The sequence below is a fragment of the Biomphalaria glabrata genome, chromosome 15, assembly GCF_947242115.1.
Source record: "Biomphalaria glabrata chromosome 15, xgBioGlab47.1, whole genome shotgun sequence".
In the NCBI taxonomy this organism is placed as follows: domain Eukaryota; kingdom Metazoa; phylum Mollusca; class Gastropoda; family Planorbidae; genus Biomphalaria; species Biomphalaria glabrata.
The window spans coordinates 15132293-15152964 of NC_074725.1; the positions used below are offsets into that span (position 1 = coordinate 15132293).

The 20672-nt window shown below is 36.7% G+C and overlaps 2 protein-coding genes across 3 annotated transcripts in view; one reads left to right on the forward strand and one right to left on the reverse strand.

Annotated features, from left to right (window-relative positions):
* Positions 1-700: 700 nt before the first annotated feature.
* On the reverse strand, positions 701-14012 carry LOC106061786 (mannose-P-dolichol utilization defect 1 protein-like). Of its 2 annotated transcripts, none has more exons than XM_013219987.2 (5): positions 13875-14012; positions 4850-4915; positions 4534-4666; positions 3216-3420; positions 701-2409 (listed from the first exon to the last, which is right to left on the reverse strand). In XM_013219987.2, the coding sequence occupies exons 1-5, from the start codon at positions 13930-13932 to the stop codon at positions 2167-2169; spliced, it is 705 nt and encodes a 234-aa protein (XP_013075441.2). In that variant the 5' UTR covers positions 13933-14012; the 3' UTR covers positions 701-2166. The 2 variants fall into 2 exon arrangements, with proteins under 2 accessions (XP_013075441.2, XP_013075439.2); XM_013219985.2 differs by lacking the exon at positions 13875-14012 and adding an exon at positions 6275-6665.
* Positions 14013-18399: 4387 nt separating this feature from the next.
* The window catches only part of LOC106061785 (sodium-coupled monocarboxylate transporter 1-like), a 31364-nt gene continuing 29091 nt past the window's right edge, over positions 18400-20672 (forward strand). The window contains exon 1 of the mRNA XM_013219984.2: positions 18400-18794. Within this exon, the coding sequence (XP_013075438.2) occupies positions 18677-18794 (118 nt within the window). The 5' untranslated portion in view covers positions 18400-18676. The remainder of the gene's footprint in view (positions 18795-20672) is intronic.

The window sequence follows — 20672 nt, forward strand, 5'->3', positions numbered from 1 at the left end:
CTTTCAGTTATTTAAATCATTTCATTAACATCTGGATTATTAATAGAATTAACAATTCTACTAACTATTTGTTAATATAAATGCAACATTTTAAAGGGACGTGCCTAGTCACATTTATAGGTTTAGACTGCTCTAAAAAATGCCCGACATTCTTTGTGGAAAGTAAATGTGGATGGTTTAAAAGTTATTATTGCTACAAAAACTGTGTTAAGCTTCATATCACTCTGTCCATAAGATCATTACAATTCCAACTTGACTTTCACAGTGAGACCAGAACAAAAACTTGACAATAGGAATATATCATGGTACCCCAGTTTACATGACTCTAGGACCTTTTGAACACTTTACAATTAGTATTGAATGACTCTTTGATAATATGCAGCTTGCACCATACCTACAAATTTCAGCTTAGAATACCCTGGACGGTACTTTAAGGATATATGTAAAGTACAGTTCCCCTTTCAGACCTTGCAATCTATAGGTCATCTGTTTCTGTGGCCCATGATTTCCCCAAATAATGTAAGGTACCCATTAGAGCTGGGTGGACTCAGAGGCGCCCAAAGAACCCAAAATTAATAATCACAGTCTTCACCAGGATTTCAACCTAGAACCCGGTTCAGAAGCCAATTGCTTTACCGCTCAGCTACAGTAACCTTATATAATGTGTAATAATTTAGAATAATTATTTAAAAAATATATATATCTTTTTAACAAATTTTAATTTGTATGATTTTGTTTCCAGTCAACAATTCCTAAAATCTATGTCATGATCAATTCAAATAAACATGAATCACAAACATAAAACAAAGTTGTAAAAAAAAAAATAACATACAAAGTTAACCAGAATCTCTATTAATGTTAACAAGCAAAGAACTGAACTAGATGCACATGTAATGGTATAGCTCTGAAAGAACTAGTGAAAGTTTGTTTCAACTTATTGAAACAGGAATTATTAGTACCAGTATATTTAAATTTTTATATTTCCAGTAATGTAACACAAACTAAATTTATAAAAAGAAAGCATAATTTAAATACAGTTGATCCAATTATGATGACAACAGTTAACAAAGGTTTCTTGATGACTTATAGCCCTCACCTATTTGTACATTTTTAAATAACTACTATTGAATCTAATTACAGGATGGTTTTCTGGGTTTAAACTGCATTTTTGAAAGAATCATTAATTATCCATAAAGTGAAAAACAAATAACAATCTTTAACTTATGTAAAAATGTCAGTTTTAATATGAATACGGTGTCAGGTAACAGTAAAACTAATATTAAATGTCCAAATGAAACAGGAGAAAAAATTAATACATACATTTATTCAGTGTTTGCACCTTTAAGAAATCAGTTGGGTTTGTTTTGTTCATTATTTGTTACATTAAAAAAATAACAGCAATATGACACATGTACAGTTTCTTTCAAAGCAAGTGATCATAACTATTGAAGACCCATGAATATGTGTCATAGTGCCAGAGATGTAAGCCCATGGTGGCCAAAATGCTAAATTTGAATTCTAGCCAAAGCTTTTTAACTTTTTAATAATTCACAAATGTTGACAACAGTGATGGGAGACTATTGAGCCTTATTTAGCTGTCTGATCTCAAGAAGTCTGCATGGTTGTGTGGTATGCGCTATGGTCAGTGGTCTGATGATCCAAAGATCAAACCCTTCCTGTCATCTGCAGGAGGTTTGAGCTAGGATTTAATAATCTTTATCTTTAATTTTGAAGGAACATGTAATACAAAACAATACTTTTCAGTATAGTAGAATAATTAACCATTATTCTCCCTAAGTCATTTTTTAGAAAATCTTTCAAAAGTGTGGGTAACAAATTTGATTGAAGTTTGGCTCATAGAAGAAATTGATTGAATGCACTCATATGACCATGTATATGTTAATTTTGATGTGGTTGTAAGTTCTTGGCTATATTAAAATAGACAATAATATGATATGACAAAGACATTAACAATAATAAAAACCAACAAAGCAATACATTTGAGTATATATTTTTTTAAAATCTGGAAGGTTTTACAATAATTTAAAGAAGATGCATATGATATATACAATCACTATTAAAATAATTACATGCTAATTAAAAGGATATAATTTATAACTGATGGTAAAATTTGATATTAAAAATATCTGGAATGGTTCTGTATCACTAGGAACTTTTCTTACTCTGTTCTTGTGGACTAGGTGTGGTATTCCAATAATAAATCATCTGGGCAGCAATAACGCCATTGAACAGAGTGGCCACACAATAGGTGATGACAACAAACATGTCACCAGTTTCTTGGACTGAGGTGAAGATCCTAGCTATAGAACCCAGAAACAAGAGATAAACTGTTATAACAGAAAGCTGTCCAGTGCTGCCATTGTTGTAGTTGGATACTGCTTGAATCATCTGAAATAAATTTATATTCCTTTTTTTTAAAAAGTGATTACTCAATAAATGTTTGTACTAATGACTATCATTGACTAAACAACTTTTTTCAAAAAGTAAGTAAAGTAATTGGTACAGGTATGGAGGAGTGGTGAAGGAAATGGTGAAGTACTTGGCTTTCAAACTAAGGGGTGTCAAGTGAAGACTGAAATTTTGAAGCTGAGATTTTTAGGATGCCCATGAAACTCTAATGGATATCTGACATACACTGGAGCAGTAAAGGTGGTTGGTTATGGTTGGTTGTTGTACTGGCAATGTGACAGTCTTGTTAATTCAGCCATAGAAACAGATGAGGTTTACTGCCTTTACATCATAGATAGCAAGTACTGAGAGGGGTACCTTTACTTTCTCTTTTATTGGTGCAGACATGATATTGTAAAGTTCCCACTTTCAGACCTTATGTCTATAGGGCAGATGATGTAAAGGTCATCTGTTTCTGTGGCCTACGGTTAACGAGGCATGGTAAAGAGGAAACAAAAATTAGAGATTCTTAGTTATAAACTTTTCCCATTTGCTGCATAAAAAAATTACTGTTTAAACCCAGCATGTAATGTAAAGTTTATTTTAGTGGCCATTGCTTAACAAGGGTGACATGTGGCATGCTTACCAACAAACTTTACTTATCACTATAAATGAATTTTCTATTTTAGAAAAATCTCCACTGACCACTCAGTTTTAAATGATCTCTAATGTATGAAATACATACATACTATATGTTGGTTCATGTGATAACTAAATCTTAAGTGGAACTTGTCACTTCTACTTACTTTACTAAAAGAAACCAAGACTATATTTGCTCCTTGTAAAACAACCAACAAGCTCATGGGAGCAGAAGGTGATAAAAGAAATGCAAGGGTTCCTGCATAAACTGCCACATAGACTAAACCCTTTGTTAGCTGATTAGAAAATGCCAGCACAAGGAATGCAATGATACTGGTTTGTATTGCCAAAAATATTGATTCTCCATACGATCTATAAGAAAAAAAGATATTGACATGATTTTTTATTTCACTTTATGCCCACACCTTAAATATTTTCTGGTAACATAGCTCCTGTTTTAAGACAAGAGAAAGCAAAATTATCTGAGATGATAAATAAAAAAAAAATGTGGCAAATACAAATAAAGACAAAACAAAAAAATCTATGTTGCATTCCCTTTTTGAAAAATACCAATGTCCTTTGTCTAAAATTATATCTTCAGATATAAGCACTAGCTCTCGATAGCTCCTCATGGCTGTTAAGCTCTGAGTCTCAAGATTTGAAGCAAGAAGAGTGGCCAGGGCGAAAGAGCGCCGAACCAACAAAAGTTGAGAGAAGCAGGTCTATCTGCAACTGACCTAACCCACGCATGTGGCTGACTTTTTAAAGTGAGGATTGGACTTTACAGCCATCTTTGAGTCCATAGGAAATGAAAAATGTGCTCATCTTCGACCATGAAGGAGGAACTTATATATATTCAAATGAATGATAAAACCACTTGAGCAAGCCAACCAATAGGACACAAAGCATTGTACTAAATTAACTTTGAAAATTGTATATATCTAACTAAAACTGCATGACTAACCCACTATTCTCCCATGTACACCTATTTATTTTCTATATTGTTTCCAGAATTCTCCAATTATTCTTATGCTTTTTATTTATTTTCTCATTTAATCAAAATGTTAGTGCCTTAATCTTAAACTTTGCATTATTTTTTTTTTTTTACCTATCAGAGATTCTTAACCTGACTTTGTGCAGACTATTCTCAAAACAATGGTTTATGAATTAATGTTTTGCTGAATCCAGACTGCATGCAACCAAATCATCTGCTAGAACAAATGCTCAGTTTATTACAGTAAGTTTCTTATGGTGGCAGTAGTTTTTAAATTGATTCATCTGTGATTGATATTAATAACTTTACACATATTAAGCAACTATATAAGTATTCTTAGGCACGTTGAAAAGACATTTTAAAATAACCTTTAACTTTTTATACTTGAAATAATAAAAACAAACTTTAAAGAAATGTATTATTAACTTAATAATGCCTTCAATATAGAATGTTAGTCTGCATTAAATAGAAATTTCAGATAAATAACTCACGAGAAGGGAAAGTTATGTCCTTTTCCATAAGCCCAAGTAGCTGAGATGGCAACTAACTCAAATGTCACGCTTGGTAAGCTGATCCCTTCACCACTCTTAGCCTTTAAAATCTTGATTAGTTGGGGCACTTTCACTGTGATAATAACAAAAGTTAGTTGATAAATATACATTTCATTGTGAGGCTTCTTTCAATAGTCAAATATTGAAATACATCTTATTTTTCAAGTTTTTTATACTTGACATTAAATTTAAGTAAAATTAAATTAAAATAATAAATAAAAATGAGATTCAAAAAATAAAAAGACAATATACAAACCAATACATGAACCACAGATGATAGCATATCCAAGGCATTTGCTTATCAGAATCTTTGCACACAGAACTGTGACAACAAGAAAAAAAATTTTAACACATGGGCTAAAAGTGTTTGCCAACATGATATGAGTGTTTGCTAACATGAAATAAGTGTTTGCCATCATGATATTATAAGTGTTTGCTAGCATGAAATAAGTGTTAGCCATCATGATATGAGTGCTTGCTAACATGAAATAAGTGTTTGCCATCATGATATGAGTGTTTGAAAAAAAAAAGACATGAAATAATTGAATCAAGATTCAATGTCAATGATCATGACATGATGTCATTATGAATTATGACATTGAATGATTTGAAATCATCATTATCATATACATTTATTTTCATGATATTATGATCATAATCATGATGATTGGGGTCATTTGAGCCAAGAAATTTAGTTCAGCTCAGAAATATATTCAAATTAAATAACAGAGTCTACCAGAATTTTATTTTTAGGGTCTTAGATCTAGTCTTAGAATTAGATCTAGATTTGGTTGCACCTGACTAGACACTAGTCTATTCATGATTCAAAGACTATTGTCAATGTAAGAATGTTACAGTGTGTAGACTGTAACTGTAGAGATCTCAAGTCAAGAGTGTCTAGCTGCTAGCTCTAGACTCTAGTCAAGTGACTAGTCTATCTATATGGTCTGAAACACACACCTATAGATCTATTAGATGTAACAATAGGTCTGTCTCACTGTCTGTAGTCTGAAAGTTATGTCTAAAAGATAATAGATCTACATCTAAAAAAATAATAATCCATGATTAATGAGGATAGAAGTGAAAATATCAAACAAGAATAATGAGTAGGCCTAGAGGTACTAGATGAAAACAAATGACAAGATTGAAACCCAACGAAAGTCCTGCATATCTTGGAATAACATGAAATGATGAATAAAAAATCTGAATTCATATATAATTATAGATGCATCTAATTTGAATATATTTCTGAGCTGAACTAAATTTCTTGGCTCATATTATCTTTTAGACATAACTTTCCAACTACAGACAGTGAGACAGACCAATTGTTACATAGATCTATTCTATAGGTGTGTGTTTCCGACCATATCTTATTTTAACATCTTCGAAGGACGACAGGGGTTAACGCGCCAGCGTTATACCATAGACATCTAGCTAAACAAATCATTCATACTATTCATACATTCATAGTACTCAAGTATGCCTGTTCATAGTAATAGTATCATCTATTTTATTGAAAAAGTGTCAGCAGTTGGCAAAACTGAACATCAAAATCATTGACTTTGACATATCATAGAAAATAGTACATATATTTACATATTAATTATTTAATATTATGAGAATGATAATCTGTTGTTAATGATTAATCATCATAAATGATTGATAATGAAATGAGAAATACCGTGCAAAAAATTCAGCTTAATGAAAAATTCCTCGTAGCATTCGCCTGGTGCAATTAATTTTAGCCAAGTTGCTAAGAACGATGGGATTATTGTACTATTAGTTGACATTTCTAGATTTAGGTCTATATAATTGTTAACCAATGTAATCTAGAGCTAGATTAGATCTAGATCTAGACTAGATTAGAGTAGACTATCTCAGTAGCAAGACTACCTTCTTGGATTGCCTACTTTCGTTTTTATACGTATACAGTATACAGTTAATTTTTTTAACAACCAAAAGATGCCAACTCTGAATTAGATCTAGTCTACAGACACTGTAACATAACAGAGCTGTTAGATCTAATATACCCTAATATAGATCTAGATAGATCTATTATCTTTTAGACATAACTTTCAGACTACAGACAGTGAGACAGACCTATTGTTACATAGATCTATAGGTGTGTGTTTCAGACCATATCTTATTTTAACATCTTGGAAGGACGACAGGGGTTAACGCGCCGGCGGCCACGGTTCGAACCAGTGATAATAACTGATAACTGATAACGAACGTGACTTAAGTCCGATCCAAAGCCAGGATGCATCTATAATTATATGAATTCAAATTTTTCATTCATGTTATTCCAAGATATGCAGGACTTTAGTTAGGTTTCAATCTTGTCATTTGTTTTCATCTAGTAGGCCCTACCTCTAGGCCTACTCATTATTCTTGTTTGATATTTTCACTTCTATCCTCATTAATCATGGATTATTATTATTTTTTTTTACTATGCATTCAAGCATGGTAAAGAAACATCAACTTGCAAAGAAATCTTAGTGGAATTGAAAATAACGCTAGAAGAAAATACGACTTTGATTCTTAAACTCAAGATTTTAGCTTATTGAAATATATATAGATATCGATCTACGTGATATATATATATATATATAGACCTATATATTGCCCACACGAGCAATAAAAACAAATTATAGAAGTTATAGAGCGATTGTTTTTCTTCAATAATGAACCACTGACCCCGATCGCCTAGCAGCGACCAGGTACCAAACTAAAACAAAATTATAATCGACTATAATTTTAATTCTTTGTATTTGTAGCTGTAGAGATTGTGTAATAAAAACACTGGACTTATCGATTTTCGACACTGATGCAGCCCGTGAGATTCGTTTCGTAAATTTCTATGATCTCTTAACAGACAATAGGCAGCAAAGTATAGTGTTATTAGGCCTACTGTGTCCTACGCCGAAGCATACAGTGTCGACAATGAAGAAGACAACAAAGTATAGTGTTATCACTGTGTCCTACCCCGAATGGTAGAAGTTCTTCATATCGTGCTTGTCAGCAAATTCCTGTATTGTTTCCACTTTCTTGCTAATCCAGGTATTTTGCATTTGGCGTAGCTGTTTTGCACATTTTTGCGGATGTTAGTGAATGCATCTTTAGTGGACTGGGACTTTGGGTTGTTCAGACACAATTTGTGGAGCTTGTGCTTTTCGTCTAATAGTTTTCTGATCTCAGTACTGTTTTCATCAAACCAGTCCTGATGCTTTCTCTCCATAGGACCGAGTATGTTTAATGCTTTGCTATAGGCATTCGACACTGTTAGCAGAGAAGTACTCTGGAAGATCATGTCAAAGTATGGCTGTCCACAAAAATTCATAACCATGGTGAGAATATTTCATGATGGCATGAAGGCTCGTGTCCAAGAAAGTGGAGAACCATCAGAGCCCTTCGAAGTATCAAACGGGGTAAAACAAGGCTGTGTCCTAGCACCTACACTGTTCAGTATCATGTTCTCCGCTATGCTGACAGATGCATTCACAAATAGAGAAAACAACGGGATAAATATATCATACAGATTTGATGGTGGCCTATTCAACCCGAGGCGGCTTAAAGCAAAAACAAAAACAAACGCAGCAGAAATCAGAGACTTGCTATTTGCTGTCGACTGTGCCCTAAATGCCTGCTCTGAAAACGATCTGCAGAGCATCGTCAGTGACTTCTCAAGTGCATGCTCAGACTTTGGCCTTACCATCAATACGAACAAAACTGAAGTCTTATATCTACCTGCTCCTGGGAAAGCCTACTCGGATCCAAGCATTACTATAAATGGACAAGATATAAACGCATAGGACAAATTCACATATCTTGGCAGCACACTCTCCAGAAATGGAAAAATCGATAGTGAAATCGACCTGCGTATCGCCAAGGCCAGTGCATCCTACGGCAGACTGTCTACAAATGTCTGGAACAGACGTGGTATCACCACAAACACCAAGCTAGGGGTCTATAGAGCCGTCATCCTCCCTACATTGCTCTATGCCTCAGAAACATGGACAGTGTACAGTAAACATGCAAAGAAACTAAACCACTTCCACAGGACATGTCTGAGAAAAATACTAAATGTCAAATGGCAAGACAAAATACCAGATACAGAAGTCCTTCGAAGAGCGTGTCTGCAAAGCATCCACACAATCCTGATGCAGTCCCAGCTGCGATGGGCAGGTCACGTCTACAGAATGGAAGACCACCGCATCCCTAAACGACTCTTGTATGGCCAAGGAAAGCGCTCGCTAGGTGGTCAAAGAAAGCGCTTCAGGGACACCCTCAAATCTTCTCTGAAGGCGTTCAGCATAGACCCAAGCACCTGGGAGACAGAGGCACATGACAGAGCATCATGGCCTCGCGCTGTGAGAACTGGCGCACAGGTTGCTGAGGAAAAAAGAACAACGCTGGCAGAAGAAAAAACGCCAGAAAAGAAAAGCAAGGCGACACTAGCTCCAGCTGGAATAACCTGCCCAGTGTGCGGCCGAACATTCCGGGCTCACATAGGTCTCACCAGCCACATGAGGAGGCATAAAACCCCAGTGCAAAGCCCTCAGCCCCCTGGATGACAATGTGGTCATCATCGAACCACGATGGACGAACTATATATATATACCCCGAAGCATACAGTGTTGACATTAAAGAAGACAACAAAGTTTAGTGTTATCACTGTGTCCTACCCCGAAGCATACAGTATTGACATTGAAGAAGACAACAAACTATAGTGTTATTACTGTGTCTTACCCCTCAGCATACAGTGTTGACATTGAAGAAGACAGCAAAGTATAGTGTTATCACTGTGTCCTACCCCGCAGCATAGTGTTATCACTGTGTCCTACCCCGCAGCATAAAGTGTTGGCATTGAAGAAGACAGCAAAGTATAGTGTTATCACTGTGTCCTACCCCGCAGCATACAGTGTCGACATTGAAGAAGACAGCAAAGTATAGTGTTATCACTGTGTCCTACCCCGCAGCATAGTGTTATCATTGTGTCCTACCCCGCAGCATAAAGTGTTGGCATTGAAGAAGACAGCAAAGTATAGTGTTATCACTGTGTCCTACCCCGCAGCATACAGTGTCGACATTGAAGAAGACAGCAAAGTATAGTGTTATCATTGTGTCCTACCCCGAAGCATACAGTGTTGACATTGAAGAAGACAACAAACTATAGTGTTATCACTGTGTCTTACCCCGCAGCATACAGTGTTGACATTGAAGAAGACAGCAAAGTATAGTGTTATCTCTGTGTCTTACCCCGCAGCATACAGTGTTGACATTGAAGAAGACAGCAAAGTATAGTGTTATCACTGTGTCCTACCCCGCAGCATACAGTGTTGACATTGAAGAAGACAACAAAGTATAGTGTTATCACTGTGTCCTACCCCGCAGCATACAGTGTTGACATTGAAGAAGACAGCAACGTATAGTGTTATCACTGTGTCCTACCCCGCAGCATACAGTGTTGACATTGAAGAAGACAGCAAAGTATAGTGTTATCACTGTGTCCTACCCCGCAGCATAGTGTTATCACTGTGTCCTACCCCGCAGCATAAAGTGTTGGCATTGAAGAAGACAGCAAAGTATAGTGTTATCACTGTGTCCTACCCCGCAGCATACAGTGTCGACATTGAAGAAGACAGCAAAGTATAGTGTTATCACTGTGTCCTACCCCGAAGCATACAATGTTGACATTGAAGAAGACAACAAACTATAGTGTTATCACTGTGTCCTACCCCGCAGCATACAGTGTTGACATTGAAGAAGACAGCAAAGTATAGTGTTATCACTGTGTCCTACCCCGCAGCATAGTGTTATCACTGTGTCCTACCCCGCAGCATAAAGTGTTGGCATTGAAGAAGACAGCAAAGTATAGTGTTATCACTGTGTCCTACCCCGCAGCATACAGTGTCGACATTGAAGAAGACAGCAAAGTATAGTGTTATCACTGTGTCCTACCCCGCAGCATAGTGTTATCATTGTGTCCTACCCCGCAGCATAAAGTGTTGGCATTGAAGAAGACAGCAAAGTATAGTGTTATCACTGTGTCCTACCCCGCAGCATACAGTGTCGACATTGAAGAAGACAGCAAAGTATAGTGTTATCATTGTGTCCTACCCCGAAGCATACAGTGTTGACATTGAAGAAGACAACAAACTATAGTGTTATCACTGTGTCTTACCCCGCAGCATACAGTGTTGACATTGAAGAAGACAGCAAAGTATAGTGTTATCTCTGTGTCTTACCCCGCAGCATACAGTGTTGACATTGAAGAAGACAGCAAAGTATAGTGTTATCACTGTGTCCTACCCCGCAGCATACAGTGTTGACATTGAAGAAGACAACAAAGTATAGTGTTATCACTGTGTCCTACCCCGCAGCATACAGTGTTGACATTGAAGAAGACAGCAACGTATAGTGTTATCACTGTGTCCTACCCCGCAGCATACAGTGTTGACATTGAAGAAGACAGCAAAGTATAGTGTTATCACTGTGTCCTACCCCGCAGCATAGTGTTATCACTGTGTCCTACCCCGCAGCATAAAGTGTTGGCATTGAAGAAGACAGCAAAGTATAGTGTTATCACTGTGTCCTACCCCGCAGCATACAGTGTCGACATTGAAGAAGACAGCAAAGTATAGTGTTATCACTGTGTCCTACCCCGAAGCATACAATGTTGACATTGAAGAAGACAACAAACTATAGTGTTATCACTGTGTCCTACCCCGCAGCATACAGTGTTGACATTGAAGAAGACAGCAAAGTATAGTGTTATCACTGTGTCTTACCCCGCAGCATACAGTGTTGACATTGAAGAAGACAGCAAAGTATAGTGTTATCACTGTGTCCTACCCCGCAGCATACAGTGTCGACATTGAAGAAGACAACAAAGTATAGTGTTATCACTGTGTCCTACCCCGCAGCATACAGTGTTGACATTGAAGAAGACAGCAACGTATAGTGTTATCACTGTGTCCTACCCCGCAGCATACAGTGTTGACATTGAAGAAGACAGCAAAGTATAGTGTTATCACTGTGTCCTACCCCGCAGCATACAGTGTTGACATTGAAGAAGACAGCAAAGTATAGTGTTATCACTGTGTCCTACCCCGCAGCATACAGTGTTGACATTGAAGAAGACAGCAAAGTATAGTGTTATCAATGTGTCTTACCCCGCAGCATACAGTGTTGACATTGAAGAAGACAGCAAAGTATAGTGTTATCTCTGTGTCCTACCCCGCAGCATACAGTGTTGACATTGAAGAAGACAACAAAGTATAGAGTTATCACTGTGTCCTATCCCGCAGCATATAGTGTTGACATTGAAGAAGACAACAAAGTTTAGCTCACGTCTAGGATTTATGAAGGCGCTGTGCTCAAGGCAGACAATGTAATTATGATGTCCTGTTAATAAATACCTGTCCTCGTTGAGTTGCCTTCCCGAGAGTTATGACAGTAGGAAATCCGTCATTCCATCGAAATAGTCTGTCATTTTCAAGCAAAGTCAAACTTGAAAATAATTTATCTATTTCCAACTTTGCACATGCATTCTATACTATTTCGTGTAGAAAGATGCTAAATAGCTTAATTAATTTGTTTGGTTTACGCGTTTCCGATATTCTTTTAGATTTGCAGATAATTACATTCTAGCCCAAACCTCCTGCAGGACGGCAGGAGATGGCGACCGGAAAGGATTCAAACCATTGTGACCATTGAAGTACAATCCAGCGCGCATACCACATGACCGGGTAGCCTTTGTAGCCTAAATAGTAGCCTATATAATTTCTACACTAGAATAGTTTTCATCAATGTTCTTCGAGTTAAGGAGAGTTTTTGTTTCTTTTAACTTCAATGTAGAGGCTATATTGCCATGTACAGTATAAGGAAATCCAGGCGCTCTAAAAAAAAGTGAAATAAAATTGGTCATAAAAATGCCCATTTATAAATGTGCATACAACTGAGATTAAGAAAGTTGCTTTTGTTTTACCAGTCCATAACACCGTCAGCGCTACCTCTAGTTATAATTTATCTGTGGCATTTTACGTCTCGAGAGATAATCTTTTCCCTTTGCAACTTCTTGTGTGACTAAAGAGGCCAATCCTTGATACACAGCTGCGGTCGCAGGTTGGGCATATGTAATCACCAGGCGCAGTTGCATTTTTACCCTTCTTCCTGCTTCTGTTGTGTATGGCATCTGCTATCCGAGACCCTTCCTTTATGCTTTCTTTCCATGTGGCATTCTACGAACGTGGCCAAGCCAGCCAAGGCGTCTGCTGCTGACAACAGAGAGAATGTCCTGGCACCCTGCTCTTATACTAATAAAGAAAATGGGTGACTTTATTAGTCAAGGTCATAGGCCCATTGATAACAGTAATTTGTAACTGGTAGATCTAGATCTAATGCATTGCCGTTGCCCATTACAGTGAACCCAAACTACGGGATATGCCCGACATCCGGTCCCCGAAACATCTAAACTTTTCCCGACAGTTCACACTAAAGCCGCACCATGGGGTTAATATGTCGTCATCATCTAGTCCAGAGATTATGCAAGAACAAAATACATAGGGCATAGTAATAGCATAATGTGATTTCTCCAATTGCATTAAAACAAACATATGCATTTAAACGAAAATTCATATGCTGTCAGTGGCGTAGCATCCATGGCGCAAAGGGGTTCAATGAACCCTGGCCCACGACAATTAGGGGCCCACGGTCTCTGGTGTAGCATCAGTGGTGTGAAAGGGTTCAATGCGCTTGAGTCAATGACTCAAGACCAATACTGGCCCACAAGAGAATTGGGGGATGACAACAAAGTGAAAAAAAAGCACTTATGTTAAAACCGATCTAAAAAAAATAGAATCTAAAAAGATCCTTGAAAATGTCCAATATATTTTCAACTAAAGTTTGGATAGTTTTAATGCAAGGATCACTATAAGCCTGCACCCCCCCCCCCCTTTTTTTCTATCAAAATCTGGAGAGAAAAATCACCTATGCATTTTTAATAAAAGTACACACCACCTTTTAAAATGAATAAATTCTATAAAATGTACAGTCGAAAGGTCTAAAATCATGAAGGAGCAACTTCTTGTTAGTAGGCTACTTTCAATACAATTTTTACTATAGGAATTGTCAGAATGTTAGATCTAGCCCTACTAAGTTTAACTAAGAAAGACTTATATCTGGATTATATAGATTTTAGATCAATGTAAACATTTCATTTACAACGATTGCAATAGGTCAAATATCAATCTATAGCGACAAATGTTTAAAAAGTTTACCTGATGGACACTCAACACTGCCTAACCAATTGGTTCGTATTCGTGATAGGATGGACATATGGGATTAGAAAATCTTATAATGGATTAAAATAATTATAATAGACAATGTAAGAAATGTTCTTTAAAAATGTGGACTCTTATTTGTAATTGATTCTTAAACAAGAAAAACATTAAAAAATACCTACTTTATACAAATTATAGAGTTTATTATTTTTCTTAATAACAAATGAATATTACATAGAAAAATGGAACATTTTTTACCCCACCCACTCCCTCCTTTCCGAGAAAGAACCCTGGTTAAGCGAATGTAAATACATATACTAAACATCTTCTTTTTTGAAGTAACGTCTGTATTATATAAGATAAGATAAGATAAGATTATAATTTTCTTTTAGATCTAGATTTAGAACACGATGCGAAAAAATGTTCCTGAACATTAATTTATTAAGTTCCATGATTAAAACATGCTTGAATGAATGCGGAAATACCAAAAAAAACAACAACAACAAAAAAAAAAAAAAACAACTAATTTCTCCAATGCTTAATAATTATGCTAATTTTCATTTTGGGGGGGGGGTGGCGTTCAAGAGATTGAGTAGCCTTTGGTGACGTGATGACTCGTGAACTTTATTTTACAAAATAAAAACATTATCTCACTACATCGGGTGCACCTTCTCAAAGCTAGCCTCCCATGAATCACATTCTTCTTTCTGTCTTTGTATTTCCAATCCTCAAACACAAGCATATCAAGCATGAGGTAGCCCACGTTATGGTGTTCCATACAATCATTAAGGTAAGATGGTCTCTGGTTTCTTATTGTGTTCCATACAATCATTAAGGTAAGATGGTCTCTGGTTTCTTATTGTGTTCCATACAATCATTAAGGTAAGATGGTCTCTGGTTTCTTATTGTGTTCCATACAATCATTAAGGTAAGATGGTCTCTGGTTTCTTATTGTGTTCCATACAATCATTAAGGTAAGATGGTCTCTGGTTTCTTTTTTTTTTTTTCAATTAAAGCATTTATTCAATATAATTTTAGAAGAAACAATCAGTTCACAAGTTTGACAAATTTAACACTTAAAAAAAGGATCACATTTTCAAAAAATAGATATGCTATATGAATATGGGTTACATATCAGTTGATATAATAAATAAAGCTTGTTTTCGAGTCCGAAGAGTAATGAGAAGTGCATTATTTCACGTGGTCCCTGCTGCAACCTACATATTTTGCCACACCAGCGCAGACATAACCATTGTCAGCCGGTGGTCGATTTCTATTATCCTTTCGCTGTCAACGTCTGTCCTCGGCAGTAGATTTTCTTTTGATCTCAAATATGTATTTCGCGGCCTTTGTAAGTGATTTCCAGCTGTCTCGTTCCGAAGCCGCCAGATATAATGTCAATAGGTGTGACTGGCAACACTATTGCAGACTCCTTGGCCCACCAAGGAGGGTAGATTCCACCCACGGAACAGGCTGTACGTTTTCACCAAGCTCTGGCTATAATAAAAAACAAAACAGAAATGGAAAAGTGGTTTTAGTGCTTGGACAAGTTCCAAAAAGCCCGCGGAGTCTATGGCCAAATTTCGATTCACGGTGCCCCCGCTGCGGGGAAGAAGAGGAAACCATGCCTCATATTCTATTTGACTGCCCCCAGACTTGGTGATCTCCATCTCGACAGGTCTGGGAAACCAAACGTTCTCGACCTGTATGGTGACGTGTACGCACTACGCAAGACAGCAGGGTTTCTGTCCAGGGCTTTTGCAAGAGAGGATTTGAGCCTCTCAAGCCCTCACTCAAATGGAGTTTGATGATGATGATTGTCAATAGTGGTCAAAACTTGGACACGTATCTTGAAAACGGCTCCAACAATATTCCAAAAAAAAAGTGACAGTTGATATAGGTCTATATTGTTGGGAAAAGATTTACAAGCTCGTTGACCACCCCTGGGAAAACTCTACTTGACCGTTATAATTTTTCAAAGTAAAAAAAGAAAAAAAATTAATTTGGCTAGAAAACAAGAAAATATTTTTATTGAACGGACTATACCGGTATTTTATAAAAATTATATAGTTCTTTTAAAAAAGCGCTTCATTTAAAAAACAACGTTTTTGAAGTTATTATAGATACCCTTGTATTCAAATAGAGACGAACCCAACTTTAACACTGTCAACTATTTGTATTCCAATAGAGACGAAACCAACTTTAACACTGTCAACTATTTTTATTCCAAGTAGCCCAAACATGTACTTCGTAATTCACATAGCCTATATATTTTTTGTTCAGCGCCATTATGTTTATTTACCCCGTGTCGCCTTCAATATGTGAGGCTGTTCTTATGAAATTACAAAATAAGCCACGTCCATTTTTATAATTGGCAACGTCAATGGAGACGCACGCACCTTTGCAATATCACTATTTCAACAAACACAGTTCTTTGGTCGTGCTTGCGAAGATGTACAGAAACACGTAACTTGCAGCAAATAAAAAAAAATCCTAAAGTCTCTGTTTAAATACCAATCATGTGATGTATGCTTGGCTAAGCTGCCTAAAATAAGAAACAATACATTTAGCAATAATAATCATTAACAAAAAAGAAGAAAAAGCCGCAAAAATCATTGACATCGCCGCACCGCTATCTAATAATATAAGGAAAAACTGAAATTAAAAAACAAAGAAATAAGAGAATTTAACTCTTGGAGATTAAGCTACTATGGAAGTTATCAAAAATAACAAAATACTCTGTTGATATATCAGCCGAGGAGATTATGACAACTGACCTCGTTTCTAATGACATCAATGCAAAATAAATTTAAAACAACAAAGAACATATTCGGATGGCGGAGGAACTCCTCAATACTGTGAAGAGACAAAGGCTGAGCTGGTTTGGTGATATTGTAAGACATGACTCATTGTTAAAAGTCATCCTTCAAGGTACAGTGGAGAGAGCACGAAGAAAAGGCTGGCTGGACAACGTACAAGAATGGACCGGCCTTTCCCTTCATATCCTGCTAAAAGCATCTGCTGACCGAGAAAAGTGGAGGAATTCGGTTATGTGATCTGTCACATTACCCCTACGACTAAAATCAAGGGACAGATGAGAGAGATTGTTAGGATCAAATCTTTTATAAACCATTATCTTATCTTATCTTATCTTATAAATTTCCGATGTTCCATTCAAAAGGGTAGTTAAATACGTCCCATGTGTATACGTGTGTTAATCTAGTCGTGCACATGAATTTTAATCTAAATCTCTTGTATGTCATTACATTTCCAAGCAAACTATTCAATGACATAATGGAACCAGGGAAAAGGGGGCACTTGTACGAAATTGTCCTAGCATATGGAATAAGAAATATGCCCTTATCTTTTATCTTTATGTCTTTCCGAGCACTTGTTGTTCTGCATTTGCAAGTAATGGTTCAGTGTTTAAGGTATTAATGGTACTTTACATTTTAGTCTGTACTTAAGTGTCACTATAGTCTAATTGGAATAATTCATTTGTTTAAATCTCACAATTCTATTTTGAGTCTGTTCTAGTCACTTAATGTGTTCTTGAGTTGAGGGGTCCCAAGCTTCTATCCACTCCCTGTGTCTGACACAAAGCTAGAACACATTATTTCTCCCAGTTCTCATTCTCAGATCAAGCTGAAACTTTGCACAATTACTTATTGTCAAAGACAACACACGAATCAATAAAAAAAATTAACCAAATAGTTAATTAATTAGTAGTAATTAATCAATTTTGTTTGTTATCAAAAAAGGAAATAATTATTATAGTATTGTGATATATGGTTTTAAAATGTGGATTTTTTCCCCTTAGATAAGTTTTTTCTTTTCTAAAGTATCATTAAAAATATTTTTCTTGTTTTTGAAATCATAGTGCATCATACGCACTGAGTTTTGTGTGTTTGCCATATATTTCCTTGCATTGAACACTTGCTAGAAAAAAACTTACGAGGCAGATTTGCCCGTGAAACCCTACCAATTGTACACAACAAACTTATAGAAAAAAACTCGACCAATTGTTGCCTACATGGAAGACTTGCCAGAAAAATTTGATAAATCTCCTAAGACTTTACATGGCGAGAAAATGTTTACTCTGAATATCTATTGGCAAGACATTTGTAATAACACGTATCAGTTGAGGTGGGGGCAGACGTACAGTAAAGGCGATGAAAAGTTCTCAGATTCCCAGTTATAAGCTAAGATTCTTTAGCGCATTACGGAATTGATCGTTGCAATATATAATAACTCTGGAAATAGGGTTCAAACCCAGTTAGTAGCAAAAGCCTACATCCCACGACTTGGCAGCCGTCTGAATAGTTTGTTTTTTTAAAGTAGGCCTACTTTTTCGTAAAATGTCTAAGCTAACATGTAGATGAACAAAATAACCTACTCAATGAAACAAGTCCTATGTATGCCAAGGTACGCATCACAAATTACAGACGGCATAACACTATTACTTATCACTTTAGACATAATTCGACACGTTCCAAAAACTCAATTAAAGAGCTTAATTTCTTAACTGGTTTCTTTTGCATTGTCATCCCACGAGCCTTCAGATGGGAGCTTTTAGTATTGTAAACGTGTTTCTAGTCTCTAACGAGGTTACGTTACTATGCTATTCAAGAAGAGCTGATTTATTATACACGTTTACTGATATAGTTAAACGCGCTATAAAACGTGAAGTCTGTATGTAATATGTGTGCACATTTCTGAAAGTCAACGCTTTTGTTTACAGTTATAAATTAAATGTCGTTTTAATAATAAACTTGACTAGGACAAAAATCTAAAATAAAATGGTTCAGCATCATTTCCATGTGGCTGATTTTGTGGTGTTTGCCTTGACTATCGTGATATCTGTCGGCATTGGTATTTACTATGCTTTCTCTGGCGGACGTCAGAAAACCACATCAGGTAATTTTCTAGCTTTTAATATTTGCGTGGGGGGGGGGGCACTGTGCTAACTATGAGCATTGTGATATAACAATAATTACACAACAAACATCGTGAATCACAATTCAATGGACAAAAATAGCTTTTTTTTTCTCCATAAAACACTTTTAAAAACAAACACACTCACGTCATTCTCTTTAAAGACATGATAAAATAAACATGCTTAATTTGGCTAACACATCTAGCGAGAAAACCTTTTTGCGCTAGATGTGGACTTACTTAGGACTTCGGCGCATTGGGCGGCAAGCTGTCTCCACTAAGATCTGTCATTGGCAATGTCTGAAGCCTCCTACCACCTGGTGTCCACTTTTCTGAGGTCCTCCATGAAAGTGTAGCGCCAAGTTTTACGAGGAAGTTCCTGTTTGCGCTTTCCTCCTATTGGTTTGAGTAGTTCATTTTGTCGGAGAACATGTTCCGCAAACCTCATGCGACGCTCTGTCACAACCTCATTAAGTGTTCGACTCCCAGTTTGGCATATGATTTCCTTGTTTGAGACACGATCTGTGCAACTGACTCCCAAAATCCATCTCAACCATTTTTGTTGAGCCACATTTAGTCTTTTCTCAATTTGGCAGATGACTTCCATGTCTCACATGCATATATTGCTGTTGAGATGACGATTCTGTTAAGAAGGTGTATTTTTGTCTCAAGTCCAATGGCTTGTCCAAATAGGCTGCAGCCTTTGGAAAATGCTCCCTGCCTTTCATATTCGGCACGCTACATCATGGTAGACAACCCCATCGTTTGTTACGATGCTGCCATGGTATGTGAACTAGTTCAAATCTTCAAGCTTTAACTCGCCAAGTCTGACGGGGGCATCCTTTGCCTTATATCTGAATCGCAAAATTTTCAGTCTTATCCAAGTTTTTGCGGAGGCCAATTTTGGGTGCCTCTCTGTCTAGGCTCTCCGTCATTTCTTGAATGCATTTATTTGTAGCCCCGAGTAGTGCAACCTCATCGGCGAAGTCCAAGTCCGTCATTCGGTTTTGTTCACGCCATGGAATACCAAAGGCAGTCTGGTTCATTGCTCTCCTCATTATGCAGTCGATGGCTATGAGGAAGGTAGATAAGATGCACCCCTGTCTCAGACCTGCTAAAAAACTAGGTTTTTCTTCTTCTGTTTTAATGCAGCAACTAGATTGACTGTATAGGTGGAAGATAATAATAATTAAAAAATCTGATTTATATAACTTAATATAACCGCTGTTTTAACTAACATAATGCAATCTCAAGAGTTAAATTTGTTTTTGTTTTTTTAAAAACCTCGCTTATATTGTTTCCTTTTCAGTTATATTTTTTTCTATATTTCTGTAAACACATGATCAAAGTTATAAGGCTTTAATCTACTCTTCTGGTCTTACAACTTTTACGGGTCTGCTATCGAGGTAAAAACAAGCAAAAAAAGAAAAACTAAAAAAAAAAAGCTTATCTAAGGAAAAGAAACGCTAATTCTGAAGATTATTATTATTATATCCTTTGTATACTACCTTCATGTTTATAGCATGCTCAGAGCGCTTTTGGTCCAATCTCTTTTGTGGACCAGTTGGGGGGGGGGAGGGGGTATCTAGGAGTTGGTTTTCCGTGCTGCCTTAGGCGCTCAGTAAACACAACTCTGCCCGAGTCGGGTGTCGAACCTCGAGCCCCCTTCATAGGTAGCCAAGCCAAGTTCAAGCGTACTTGGCCCCTCGACCACGCTTCCCAGGGTTTAGCTCCCTTTCATTATACAAAACAAAATTAATTAATTAGGACTAATTGATTCACTTATTGGTTATATTTTTTATTGATTGGTGTATGGTCATCGACTATGAATAATTGTGTAAAATTTCAACTTGATTTGAG

Excerpts from the sequence above, each read along its gene's own strand:
- LOC106061786 (XM_013219985.2), bottom strand. The coding sequence starts at position 6,383 with ATGTCAACTAATAGTACAATAATCCCATCGTTCTTAGCAACTTGGCTA. Across the intron at positions 3,421-4,533 it reads GGACATAACTTTCCCTTCTC|ATCGTATGGAGAATCAATAT; the intron begins GTGAGTTATTTA and ends TTTTTCTTATAG. Across the intron at positions 2,410-3,215 it reads TCTTGGTTTCTTTTAGTAAA|ATGATTCAAGCAGTATCCAA; the intron begins GTAAGTAGAAGT and ends AATTTATTTCAG.